This window comes from Primulina tabacum, chromosome 16 (genome assembly GCF_025594145.1).
Source record: "Primulina tabacum isolate GXHZ01 chromosome 16, ASM2559414v2, whole genome shotgun sequence".
Lineage (NCBI taxonomy): Eukaryota > Viridiplantae > Streptophyta > Magnoliopsida > Lamiales > Gesneriaceae > Primulina > Primulina tabacum.
The window spans coordinates 15,103,085-15,115,801 of NC_134565.1; the positions used below are offsets into that span (position 1 = coordinate 15,103,085).

Here is a 12,717-nt window from a genome sequence, read left to right on the forward strand (position 1 = left end):
CACGTGCAAAGTAATATAAGATTTGTACCTGATTCTAACAATATCCATTTCGATATCAGACATACCGTGTCACGAATTCGAATGAATCGACTAGTGCGAACCAATAATTCTAACATTAATACTCTTTAGATAGTTGGAAATTTCGCTAGAATGATTGAGACGAAAAATAATTCTAAGAGAAAAATATTTAAATCGATATGTGCTGAAACACTGAATTAAAAAATATTTTCACATCCTCGTAAGTGATACTCTGATTCAACAGGATTATGAGCAAAAATATTCCCCAAAATACAATGATCACGCCTTGCTCACGGTTGCACGGTTCGGTGCAAAGCTTCCACGAAAATTCTCGTATTATGTCACAAAGATTTAATTATTACCATTAATAATAGTAATAGAGAATATTGATTGAAAACGTATACAAAAAACAAGGGTAATAACTAGGTATTAATGTGAAAATTAATATCATAATTTACAAATTAAAATCAATAATTCCTTTCTTAGAACTTTGAAGTACAAATATTTTGTAAAAATTCCAACACAATTAAGGTGACAATCTATTGCATCGCCGGCTCTCAAATGGTATCGGAACCATCTCCGAATGTTGATAAAGAAAAGGGGGCTATAGCCACGTTGAAAGACCGCGACCCTACTTTATCAATATGCTTTATCTCAAAATCACCCTCCTACAAGATTTTAAACGAATAAAGAGCTGGCCGTTCAGTAACATTTGAAGGAACTTTAGAGAAAAATGTGCTTCAGTTGCGTAATTGTTTCTAAGATTTAACAGTATGTGAATCAGGATTAGAAACTCGTATATGAGGCAGTGGGTCACTAATACCGGATTATTCGATCATTAGTCGCTACACAAAGAGTAAGAAACCAAAAATCCATCTTACCATTCTGCCACTCGGCGTGCTCAACGGACATGCAGATGAATACTCAAAACCAGTATTAGGAAGGATAACAGGTTGTTCACCAATTACTCCGATGCCCCTGTTTAAAGCAGGTGGATCACAAAGGGGAAAATAAAAATTAATCATAAACTAAATAGATTGTTACTCATGATGCCGGGACAATAAAAGTTATAATTATTGTCAAGAAAATGTGTTTGTTCATGAATCTCAGCAAAACTCATTAACTTACTGAACATTCTCTGTTTTGCCATTGGCGTCAGTGATGATCCAGTGCCTTCGGAGAAGTTGAACAGGGCGGTCTGAGTTGTTTGTGATTCTGATCCTATATGCAAAAAAATAAAGACCTTTCGAAGGTTGACTTCGGCCCTCAATGTACACACTTCTAACTTGAATCCTAATGCCCTGGAAAAAAGAGTCCGACTTATTGATTACCATAATTAACTACACTTGCGAAGGTCTAAAATTTCTCAGGCCACTTTTCATGTCATATCAACCACTAAGAATAAAAGAACTGCTTCCCAGTGATTTTTTTTCAAGTTGTCAACAATCCCGAAGCAGCGATTGACATCAAAAGTATCTTAGATCCGTGTTTGTTCTCAGAAAAAAATTATAACCATATCTTTTAATAAAAACCAAATGTACAAGTTTCAACTTAAAATAAGTAGTGTGATGGTAAAAAAGACAAGAAACCATCAAGCCAAGTAGAATACCAGGGAGAATTACGAGTAAATTAAAATAGGGCACACAAATGTAGGATATCTGGCATACCAAGGTCGTTGCATCACTAGAGCACTTCAAGAGACAATGTGGAGCAATTTCCTTGAGCCCGTCACGGTACTTCGCTGCATCCTGAAAATACAAACAATAAATAAAAAAAAGGACGCAAATAGCATGTTGAATTAATAAGAACTAGAAACTTTGATCAATGAGGGAAATATAACATGAATTGGCCATTCAATGCAAGCTTATAAAATTTGGACCAGTTGTTACATTTATACACATTCTTATACTCTCAGACGAAATAAGAAGTCAAGGGTTTCGATCTCATATAGCAAATACAATTATTTCTATATTGCAATGTTTTAGTAAATACAAGTTCCGGCAGCCTAATTTATTTTGTTTCAAGGTCAATAGGCCGTCTGCCATCTCCTGTATAGATATAGACCATTGTTCAACCAAAAGACTTCGGAACCAGTTTTGATATTTGTTTGAATAAAGTAGCAAGTCAAATTCAGGTTTTCAGATACTCGATAACGAAAATAAAATAAATCCTTAAACCACTCAATTAAAACCAATGGTGTAACATATTGATATCCTTAAAGAAAACACAAGCCTACAATCAAAACAATTTTATTTCTAAAACTGGGTAGGCTTACTTTTTTCTTTCAACTTATGGAAAAAATAGTGTGATTTATCATGATAACAAAAGAAATTAATTAGGGAAAAATAAAAAGTAAAAAATTAAGAAAAAGGCATATACATACATCAAATCTTTCCTCAGCAATGGCCTCCCTCAACAATCTCCGAAGACACAAAACTGGCTCCTCTTCCTCGAATAGTTTTAAGGAATCACGAAGTCTAGCAGCTTCTTTGTAATCCTTAAGAACAATTTCTCATTAATATTATGCTACAATCCTTTAGCTTTCTGTAGGACCATTTAACTCTTTCAAATAAACTTTCTCACAAGTAAAACAAATTACTAGATATAAATTCATCTGAAAGTCATGGGACGAACCAAACCAGGCAAGACATTATTACATATTGTCAGTAGAACCTCAAATACTGGGTTACTATGCTATTAAGGATGAACATTTTTCTATACACTTGGAACCGATAAGTATCATTAAGTATTCACCCTTCCATGCAATATTGGATTAATGCCCTGAGGTAGCTTGAAAGCATACATTCGGAGATTCTTACATCACATGTCCCCTGTCGGAAAAAAGGCCACGGCACCGCATACAGAAAAACCCAGAAATTTCAATAAGGTGGTGAGTGGCGAGTTAGTCCATAAAGGCAGGTGAAAATAACAAATACAATTTGAAAATTTGTATGTTCTACATGGGATGATTACACTTTACAAAACAGCTAATTTAACCCCCGAATTTATATCAATTGAACACTAAAAATCCTACACTCTATTCTTCAGACACTTCACACAAAATTAAGAAACAAATTCACCTCAGATTTAGCAGCAACTTCCAATTGCTGCTTCAACAAAGCATATGTTTCCGTCAGAGAAAAAAAAGACCCCTGACTCGAACCCGAGCTCTGCGAATTACTGCAAGCAACGATTCTGTTCCCCCGGAGACCATGATCTTTAACGCCGCCACTGAGCCGACTCCGCAAGGACAGATAATTGAAATCCGCTATTACTTTCAGATTCAAAGAATGCATTTTCCAAATCCTTCAAAAATCAAAATCCAACAAAAAAGAAGAAAAAATATCTTTCTTTTTGAAGAAATTCAAGGGGATCGGAGTAGGGCGATAAGATAGGCAAAATTTCTTCTTCGTGCTTTATCTCATGCAGCTCTTCGAAGAACACGTGAAGTTACCATTTTGGGCATCTGGTGGGGATCCAAGCGCCGCGGATAACAGGGCAATTCGAGAATTCCGGCTCTTGCTGATTTTTCCATGGCCATTTGAGAAGGCAGAGGTAATCGGTCAGCTACGAGGAAGAGATTTTTGCGGTTTTGGCAGAGAATTTGACACGTTTCAACTCTTTAAGATTTTTTAAAACATTTTTACTATTGCAACCTTAGCCGCGAGCAGAGACAAACTAAACCATCAGTTTCAGTTTTCTAAGATTTTTTTGCAACATTACGGCCTTAGCCTTGAAACTAGAAATCGGACGGTTGGAAAATTAAAATTAAAATCTGAATAAACATTTAAACAATGTGTTGGCTTTTTTGTAGCTTTACATACTTTTGAGTTAACGTGTACTTTCGTGGTATTTTTTTGATCTTATAAATAAACATGTTTCTTTTCTCGATACAAACAAACATACACTCAAAATCTCTGTAGAACCCGTAAATCAGTCTACGTATAAGCCATGCATAATTCTAGATTTTTTAAAATTAAATTGACTTCATTGCAATTATTATTTTAAGGCATTTCTTTGAAGTTAATTATTTTATTATTTCATGCAGTAGTTTGATTTTTAGCATTTCAGTTATTTCAGTGAGGCCGGACTGGAGTTGGAGTTTTGAGATAGAATTTAAGATTCGAGAAATATTTCCAGAAGTTAATTTAGCTAGCAAATAAGTTCATTTAAGTTAAAAAAGATGTTTTGAGGATTTAATTTAATTATTTGAGGTGATTAAGAAATAAGTCATTTAAGTTCCAATAATTAAGGGTTAATTCACTAAATTATTTAAAGAATTAGTGAGGCTTTTAAGGGTTATTAAGTTACTAGATAATCAGCATTTCCCCTCCATTTATTAGTAAATTTTCGGCCCCCCTTAGTTGCTAAATTATCCATTGCCAACCCAACACATTTGACACTTTCTTTGTATTTAATTAGTAGGATAATTATTTTATTTTTGGGAGCACCATTTAATTAATGATCAACCTTATCCTCACCTAGTCTAGATGGTAATGGATCGGCCACCTCACCCCAACATGCACCAACAAATCATTTGATATCAAACTAGAATTCAAAATTCAAAAGGTGGAGACTTGTTCTTGATTTGTTCCCTATATCTTGCAACCATTTCCCTCACTCTCTTAACCACCCTTTCCCCTCCCCCATCACCAAATTAGAGAGTATTTCAGAGTGGAAAAACCGTGAGAATTCAGTGGGAGATAGGAGAGAAAAATCGAGTAAGAAGAAAGGTAGAAAAGGAAAGAACCGCTCCACCTCCTCCGCGCCGAGTCGTCGTATTCTTTTCGTTTTTATTTCAAACGATAACCAAGGCATGTCTAGATTCTTTCAAACCTCAATCAAGTAATATTAGCAATTATTTTTCAGTATGTGATCTTGTTTTAAAAAAAAAAATCGAGATGCATGTCCAAATATTTTCGAAACCATGGTGCAGATGTTTTTTGATTTTCCTTGGCAAGCTTCACGTTTCCTCTTGTTTAGTGGTTTCAGGTGGATGGTTCGACTTCAGGCTCCCAAGGCGGCATCTAGACACGTAATAGGGTGCATTAGGACCATGTTGGTCCATTCAAATCAGCCCCATGCATGATGGAACCGAAAATGACAGCAGCATTCCTCCACTGCCATTTTGTGCTTCGAAATTTCAGATTTTTCTGTCAAGGGAAAGGATCTGATCATGGCTGCCCTAGGGGCCTATAGCCATGGTTAGATCACTCCCCTAGCATGTCTAAGACGTGACTAAGTTGCCCTTTTGGTGGCTTGGTCCATGGCTCATCGGTTTTTACATAAAACATCAAGAACAGCCCCCTCCCCTCTCGGCCCCTTCGGTTGGACAGCACTTGTGCATCGGGTTTGGTTGGTTTGGTATGGATCTTGGTTGGCCTATGGCCCTTAGCCACGGTTCATACCATGCCCCAAGATGTCTAGATCGTGTCATGGTCAATCAAATGGCCACTGCAACGATCGGTGACAACAAAACAAGAACAATGCCCCGACGTGCAGAATTGTTTCTCGGTAAGAACTTTCGGTTGGTTGCTGGAATGAGGCGAATTGTGGCTGGCCTAGGGCCCTTAGCCATGGTTCAAATCATTCCTTGGGATGTTTTTGAGAGGCTATGGTCAGTGGTTCAAGCCCCAATGGCCAAAAGTCTTGCAAACGACGCGATGAAAGCGAAGTTGCTGCTGCTGGAATTTACAGCAAGTTGCTGTGTCGGTTCGGAGGCTCGTTCGAGTTCTCGGTCGGCTTTTAGCCTATGGCCTTGGACTGGACAGTGCCTCATCGAGTTAGGAAGGTCGTGTTTTTGACCTTTTGTGATTCAGATCATTTTTGAGGTCGTACGAGAATTTACGGTGCGATGTGCCAAATTGACTCTCGAAAGAGCGTTTCTTGTTTTTGCCTCCATTTCACCTAGATTTCGACCCTCATCATTTTAGGAGCATTAGTTCATAATTTTAAGCGTATTTTAATCATGACTATACGTCGGTTCAGTGTCGGTTCGGGTTGGTTCGGAGTCATGCTTAAATACGAAGTCGTTAGACGTAATTGTCGCATTTTCAAACTTAATTGCATAGTTTGGTCAAGTTTAAGCTATTGCATATTTTCATGGCATATTTAGGTTGCAGCGAGCCTGGGAGCGATCCAATCCAGTTGGTAAAATATACAGGATATTTTCATTTTGCCATTTAATTATATTACGTGCATGAAAATAGAAAATACTTATTTTTGAGATTTATGCGATATTGCTTGAGGTCAATTCACTATTATGGGAGCATTATTTTATACGGTCGCCAGTGACCAATCAGTTCAGTTTGGTACCACCCGGTCGCCAGTGACCGGTCAGCTCAGTTCAGTTTGATACTCCCCGGTAGCCAGTTACCGATCAGTTCAGTTCAGTGCAGGGGCCACAGGCGTAGACCATAATCTCAACAGAAAATTTTTACCAGTTATTTCAGTACAGGGCTCCAAGGAGCAAACATTTTTTACTATGATTTCAATCCAGTTACCAGTTATTTCAGTACAAGTTATCTTCAGTATGCCTCATGACATGATATTTTATCCCATGCACATTTTACTTCAGTATTTACTCGTTACCTACGATATTTGCATGCTGAGTCTTTAGGCTCACTAGACTTGATTGTTGTAGGTACTGATGAGGCCAGGACCGAGGGCGGGGACCAGTGAGCCAGCTTGGGTCGGCAGTAGTGGCACCCGAGGACCTCAGTTTCAGCACTTGCCACTTTTTTTATGCTCAGACATTTTATCAGTTGTTGAATATTTTTAAATTGTTATTTTCGGCAAACTTTATTTTCTTCCGCTGCTATATTTTAAACATTGAACTTGAGTTATCAGTTTATTTTCCGCTAATTTCCAAGCAAGGAGTTTTCGGGCCTCGACAGTTGGTATCAGAGCGGTGGTTCTGTATAGGGTTACACTACTACTGACCACGAGAAGCTCACGAAGCCACGCCTTCGGTCTGTAAGTTTTACAGTTCAGCATTTTATTTATAGCATGAATTATTTTGTCAGCATGCTTCCATGAAATAATTTCGACCAGATTTTTCAGCATTTCAGTGTTCATTTAAAATAAATTATGGAATTATGCATGTTAGTTACGTATGAGTTATGTTTGGAACAGTATGCCCCCTAGACGTCAAGTATGACGCCCGAGAGGTAGTGGCGAGCACCGTCGCGAGGACGATGACGATCAGAGACAAGAGAGGCAGACACCTCCTCCTCCTCCTCCACCTCCACCACCGCCCCCACCTGACATGAGTGCCCAGATGCTAGCTGGGATGACGCAGTTCTTCGCACAGTTTGCGGGGAACAATGCTGTAGTGACTAGGCCGACAGGGCCCGAGGCTCTTTACGAGCGATTCATGAAGATGCGTCCGAAGGAGTTTTCTGCGACGTCTGACCCCATGATTGCCGAGGGATGGATCAAATTCCTCGAGGTTATCTTCGAGTTTATGGAGCTGGGAGACGTAGACCGAGTCCGATGTGCCACCTATCTGTTCACTGGAGACGCCCGCTTATGGTGGGAAGGAGCTTCAGTAGCCCTGACCTTGGCTACACTTTCATGGACACGCTTCACGGAGGTTTTCTACTCCAAATATTTTGCCGAGGAAGTGCGCACCAAGTTGACCACTGAGTTCATGAGCATGAGACAGGGAGATATGACGGTTACGGAGTTCATCCGTAAGTTCGAGAGGGGCTGTCATTTTGTACCCCTGATCGCGAATGATGCCAAAGCCAAGTTGATGCATTTCCTGGTGGGTCTACGGCCGATCTTGCGCCAGGATGTTAGGGTGTCTGAACCTGCTACTTATGAGATTGCTGTCTCCAAAGCCCTAGCCGCAGAGCAGGATCTGCGGGATATCGAGAGGGATCGCCAGGGCAAGCGCCCAGTCCAGGTACCACACCGCCTTCCTCCTCATCAGCATCAGCAGCAGAACAAGAGGCCTTTTCATGGACCGCCTAGAAACAGAGGCCAGCAGCAGCAGCAGCACCAGCGGGGACGCCCAGCCCCGAGGACTTATGAGCACCCAGTCTGTCCCAAGTGCTCACGCCGCCATCCTGGAGCATGTATGTCTGGCTCAAGAAAGTGTTTTAAGTGTGGCAGTCCAGACCACATGTTGCTACAGTGCCCTCAGAGGAATCTGCCTACCCAAGGCAGAGTTTTTGCTCTCCATGCCGCGGAAACCAACCCGGAGACTATGTTGTTGACAGGTACCTTTAAGCTTTAAGTTATTATTTAAATTTCGTGTTTTGGGAATAAGGATTAAGATTGAACTTAGAACTGTGATAGGATTGCATGCTCTACTCAGTAGTATTTTGGGGATTTAAGTTAGAAGAACTTTGACCATTGCATGTCTATAAGTTTAGTTCTTGTAGCTACTGGATTCAACTTAGAGCTCCGCTCTTTCAGGGAGAATTTTTATATCTGGTTCCGCTACCAAGGCCTTGATAGATTCAGGGGCCACTCACTCGTTTATTTCGGAGGTCTTTGCAAACTTTCTCAAGATCCAGACCATTGGGCTAGATACAGCCTTTTCAGTAGTGTTTCCGTCAGACGAGGAGATGGCAGCTACCAATGTTATACGAGATATAGACCTTGAGCTGCACGGTAATCTTGTTTAAGCGGATCTGATCGTGCTACCGATGCCAGAATTCGACATCATCCTGGAGATGGACTGGCTATTGAGAAACAGAGTGTTGATAGACTTCCAGCGGAGATCTGTTCTTGTCCGACCGCCTGGAATGGAGCAGTTCTTATTTGAGCCGGACAGGTACTTTCCTTTACCGCGCATTATTCCTTATGTTCAGGCCAGGAAGCTCATGCATAGAGGGTGTCGGGCATTTCTAGCGACTTTTTTATCTGTCCCCGAGGAACCCAGCCAGTCAGCCTCAGATGTTCCGATTGTCAGAGGTTTTTTAGACGTTTTTCCCGAAGACGTCTCTGGTATGCCACCTGAGGGAGAGGTGGAGTTTTCCATTGAGCTTATGCCAGGTACGGCTCCGATATCCAAAGCGCCGTACCGACTAGCACCGACAGAGATGGCAGAGCTTAAGAAGCAGATTCAGGAACTTCTCGACAAGGAGTTCATTCGCCCGAGCTTTTCACCATGGGGCGTGCCAGTCTTGTTTGTTAAGATGAAGGATGGCTCGATGAGGCTTTGCATTGACTATCGGGAGTTGAACAGGGTTACAGTGAAGAATAAATACCCATTTCCGAGGATTGAGGATCTGTTTGACCAGTTGCAGGGAGCTTCGATTTTCTCCAAGATTGATCTGCGCTCTGGTTAACACCAATTGAGGGTGAGACGTGCTGATGTTTCCAAGACTGCTTTTAGGACTCGTTATGGCCCTTACGAGTTCCTTGTGATGCCGTTCGGACTGACGAATGCGCCAGCGATCTTCATGGATCTCATGAATCGCGTATTTCAGCCGTATCTTGACCAGTTTGTGATAGTGTTCATAGATGACATTCTAGTCTACTCCAAGAGTCGGGAGGAGCACAAGCAGACATCTGACCACAGTGTTGCAGACATTGCAGAAGCACAAATTATTCGCAAAGTTCAGTAAATGCGAATTCTGGTTAGAGAAGGTGGCGTTCTTAGGCCACATCGTTTCTAGCAGTGGTATTGAGGTAGACCCAGCAAAAGTTGCAGCAGTCAGAGATTGGGTTGTGCCTCAGAATACATCAGAGATCCGCAGTTTTCTTGGCTTAGCAGGATATTATCGGAAGTTCATTAAGGGGTTCTCTTCGATTGCAGTTCCACTCACAGCACTGACCAAGAAAAATGTGAAATTTGTTTGGAGCGAGGAGTGTCAGAAGAGCTTTGAGACTTTGAAGCAAGCTCTTATCTCAGCACCATTTTTGGCCGTGCCGTCAGGGTCCGGTGAGTTTGTACTGTATACCGATGCTTCGAAGCTCGGTTTAGGTGCAGTTCTGATGCAGCATGGGAGAGTGATAGCGTATGCTTCTCGACAGCTGAAAATCCACGAGAAGAACTACCCTACCCATGATCTAGAGTTAGCCGCCGTAGTTTTTACCTTGAAGATTTTGAGGCACTATCTGTATGGAGATAAATGCCAGATCTTTACCGACCACAAGAGCCTCAAGTATTTCTTTACGCAGAAGGAGCTGAACATGCGTCAGAGGCGTTGGTTGGAGCTTGTGAAAGACTACGATTGTGACATTAGCTACCACCCGGGTAAAGCTAATGTAGTTGCGGATGCTTTGAGCAGGAAAGTCGCAGTGATGGCTCATTTGATGATTCAGAAACCTCTTCAGTTTGAGATACAGAGGTTTGATCTCGAGACTTATCCTCGAGGTAGAGTTCCTCGTCTATCTACCTTGACCATTCAGTCTTCCCTCTTGGACCGTATTCGCAGTGGTCAGTCAGCAGATGAGCAATTGGCACAGTGGAAGAAGAGAGATAAAGCCAAGGGCAGTGTCTTGTATTCAGTCAGTGATGGTATTGTGAGATACCGAGACAGGATATGGGTTCCTAGCAATGATTCTATCCGAGCAGATATCATATCAGAAGCCCATACGTCACCGTACTCTATTCATCCAGGGAGTACGAAGATGTACAAGGATATGCAGCTATTGTATTGGTGGCCTGGTATGAAGAAGGACATCAGATGTTTTGTGTCCGAGTGTCTGACCTGCCAGTTAGTGAAGGCCGAGCATCAGAGACCAGCAGGTTTGCTCAAGCCTCTCCCTATTCCCGAGTGGAAGTGGGAGAATGTTACCATGGACTTTGTGACCGGATTGCCGAGGTCAGCCAGAGGATCGAATGCTATCTGGGTGATTGTAGATCGTCTTACCAAATCAGCGCACTTCTCGCCTATTAAGACGACTTTCACCATGGTTCAGTATGCAGAGCTGTATATCCGAGAGATAGTCCGACTCCATGGTATTCCAGTTTCGATCGTATCCGACAGAGATCCCCGATTCACTTCCTCATTTTGGAAGAGTTTGCATTCGACTTTGGGTACGAAGTTGCTGTTTAGCACAGCTTTCCATCCGCAGACAGATGGGCAGTCGGAGCGAGTTATTCAGATTTTGGAGGATCTTCTTCGCGCTTGCGTCATTGATTTCTCCGGGAGTTGGGAGTCAAACTTACCATTGGTTGAGTTCACCTACAACAACAGCTTCCAGTCTTCTATTGGTATGGCTTCCGTATGAAGCACTATATGACCGCAAGTGCAGATCTCCTGTCCATTGGGATGAAGTAGGAGAGAGAGCAGAGTTGGGTCCAGAGATTGTTCAGCAGGCAGCAGATGTAGTAGTCAAGATCCGTGATAGAATGAGGACTGCTCAGAGTCGACAGAAGAGCTATGCCGATCAGCGGAGGAAAGATTTGGAGTTTGCAGTGGGCGATCATGTATTTGTGAAAGTGGCACCTATGAAGGGTGTCATGAGATTTGGGAAGAAAGGGAAGCTCAGTCCGAGATTCATTGGACCGTTTGAGATCCTTGACAGAGTTGGGACGCTAGCTTATCGTGTGGCTCTTCCGCATAATCTGGCCGGAGTACACATTTTCTTTCACGTCTCCATGCTGAGAAAGTACATGGCGAACCCTTCGCATGTGCTGAACTTTGAGCCGTTGCAACTTACTCCGAACCTGTCTTATGAGGAAAGACCAGTGCAGATCCTAGACCGTCAGGAGAAGAAGCTTCGGAACAAGTTGGTTAAGCGAGTCAAAGTAAAATGGCTCAATCATTCAGAGGAGGAAGCTACATGGGAGTCTGAGTCGGAGATGAGAGATCGTTACCCCGAGTTATTCGGTGAGTTCTGATTTCGAGGACGAAATTTATTTTAAGGGGGGAGGATTGTAGAACCCGTAAATCAGTCTACGTATAAGCCATGCATAATTCTAGATTTTTTAAAATTAAATTGACTTCATTGCATGATTATTTTAAGGCATTTCTTTGAAGTTAATTATTTTATTATTTCATGCAGTAGTTTGATTTTTAGCATTTCAGTTATTTCAGTGAGGCCGGACTGGAGTTGAAGTTTTGAGATAGAATTTAAGATTCGAGAAATATTTTCAGAAGTTAATTTAGCTAGCAAGTAAGTTCATTTAAGTTAAAAAGGATGTTTTGAGGATTTAATTTAATTACTTGAGGTGATTAAGAAATAAGTTCATTTAAGTTCCAATAATTAAGGGTTAATTCACTAAATTATTTAAAGTATTAGTGAGGCTTTTAAGGGTTATTAAGTTACTAGATAATCAACATTTCTCCTCCATTTATTAGTAAATTTTCGGCCCCCCTTAGTTGCTAAATTATCCCTTGCCAACCCAACACATTTGACCCTTTCTTTGTATTTAATTAGTAGGATAATTCTTTTATTTTTGGGAGCACCATTTAATTAATGATCAACCTTATCCTCACCTAGTCTAGATGGTAATGGATCAGCCACCTCACCCCAACATGCACCAACAAATCATTTGATATCAAACTAGAATTCAAAATTCAAAAGGTGGAGACTTGGTCTTGATTTGTTCCCTATATCTTGCAACCATTTCCCTCACTCTCTTAACCACCCTTTCCCCTCCCCCATCACCGAATTAGAGAGTATTTCAGAGTGGAAAAACCGTGAGAATTCAGTGGGAGATAGGAGAGAAAAATCGAGTAAGAAGAAAGGTAGAAAAGGAAAGAAGCGCTCCACCTCCTCCGCGCCGAGTCG

General features: G+C 41.4%; 1 protein-coding gene across 1 annotated transcript; it reads right to left on the reverse strand.

Annotated features, from left to right (window-relative positions):
• Window positions 1-417: 417 nt before the first annotated feature.
• On the reverse strand, window positions 418-3,633 carry LOC142529508 (uncharacterized). The gene is made up of 6 exons (XM_075635063.1): window positions 3,099-3,633; window positions 2,402-2,515; window positions 1,686-1,766; window positions 1,147-1,319; window positions 900-996; window positions 418-686 (listed from the first exon to the last, which is right to left on the reverse strand). Exons 1-6 carry the CDS (start codon window positions 3,312-3,314, stop codon window positions 576-578), a joined length of 792 nt encoding a protein of 263 aa, XP_075491178.1. The 5' UTR covers window positions 3,315-3,633; the 3' UTR covers window positions 418-575.
• Between the last annotated feature and the right edge of the window lie 9,084 nt (window positions 3,634-12,717).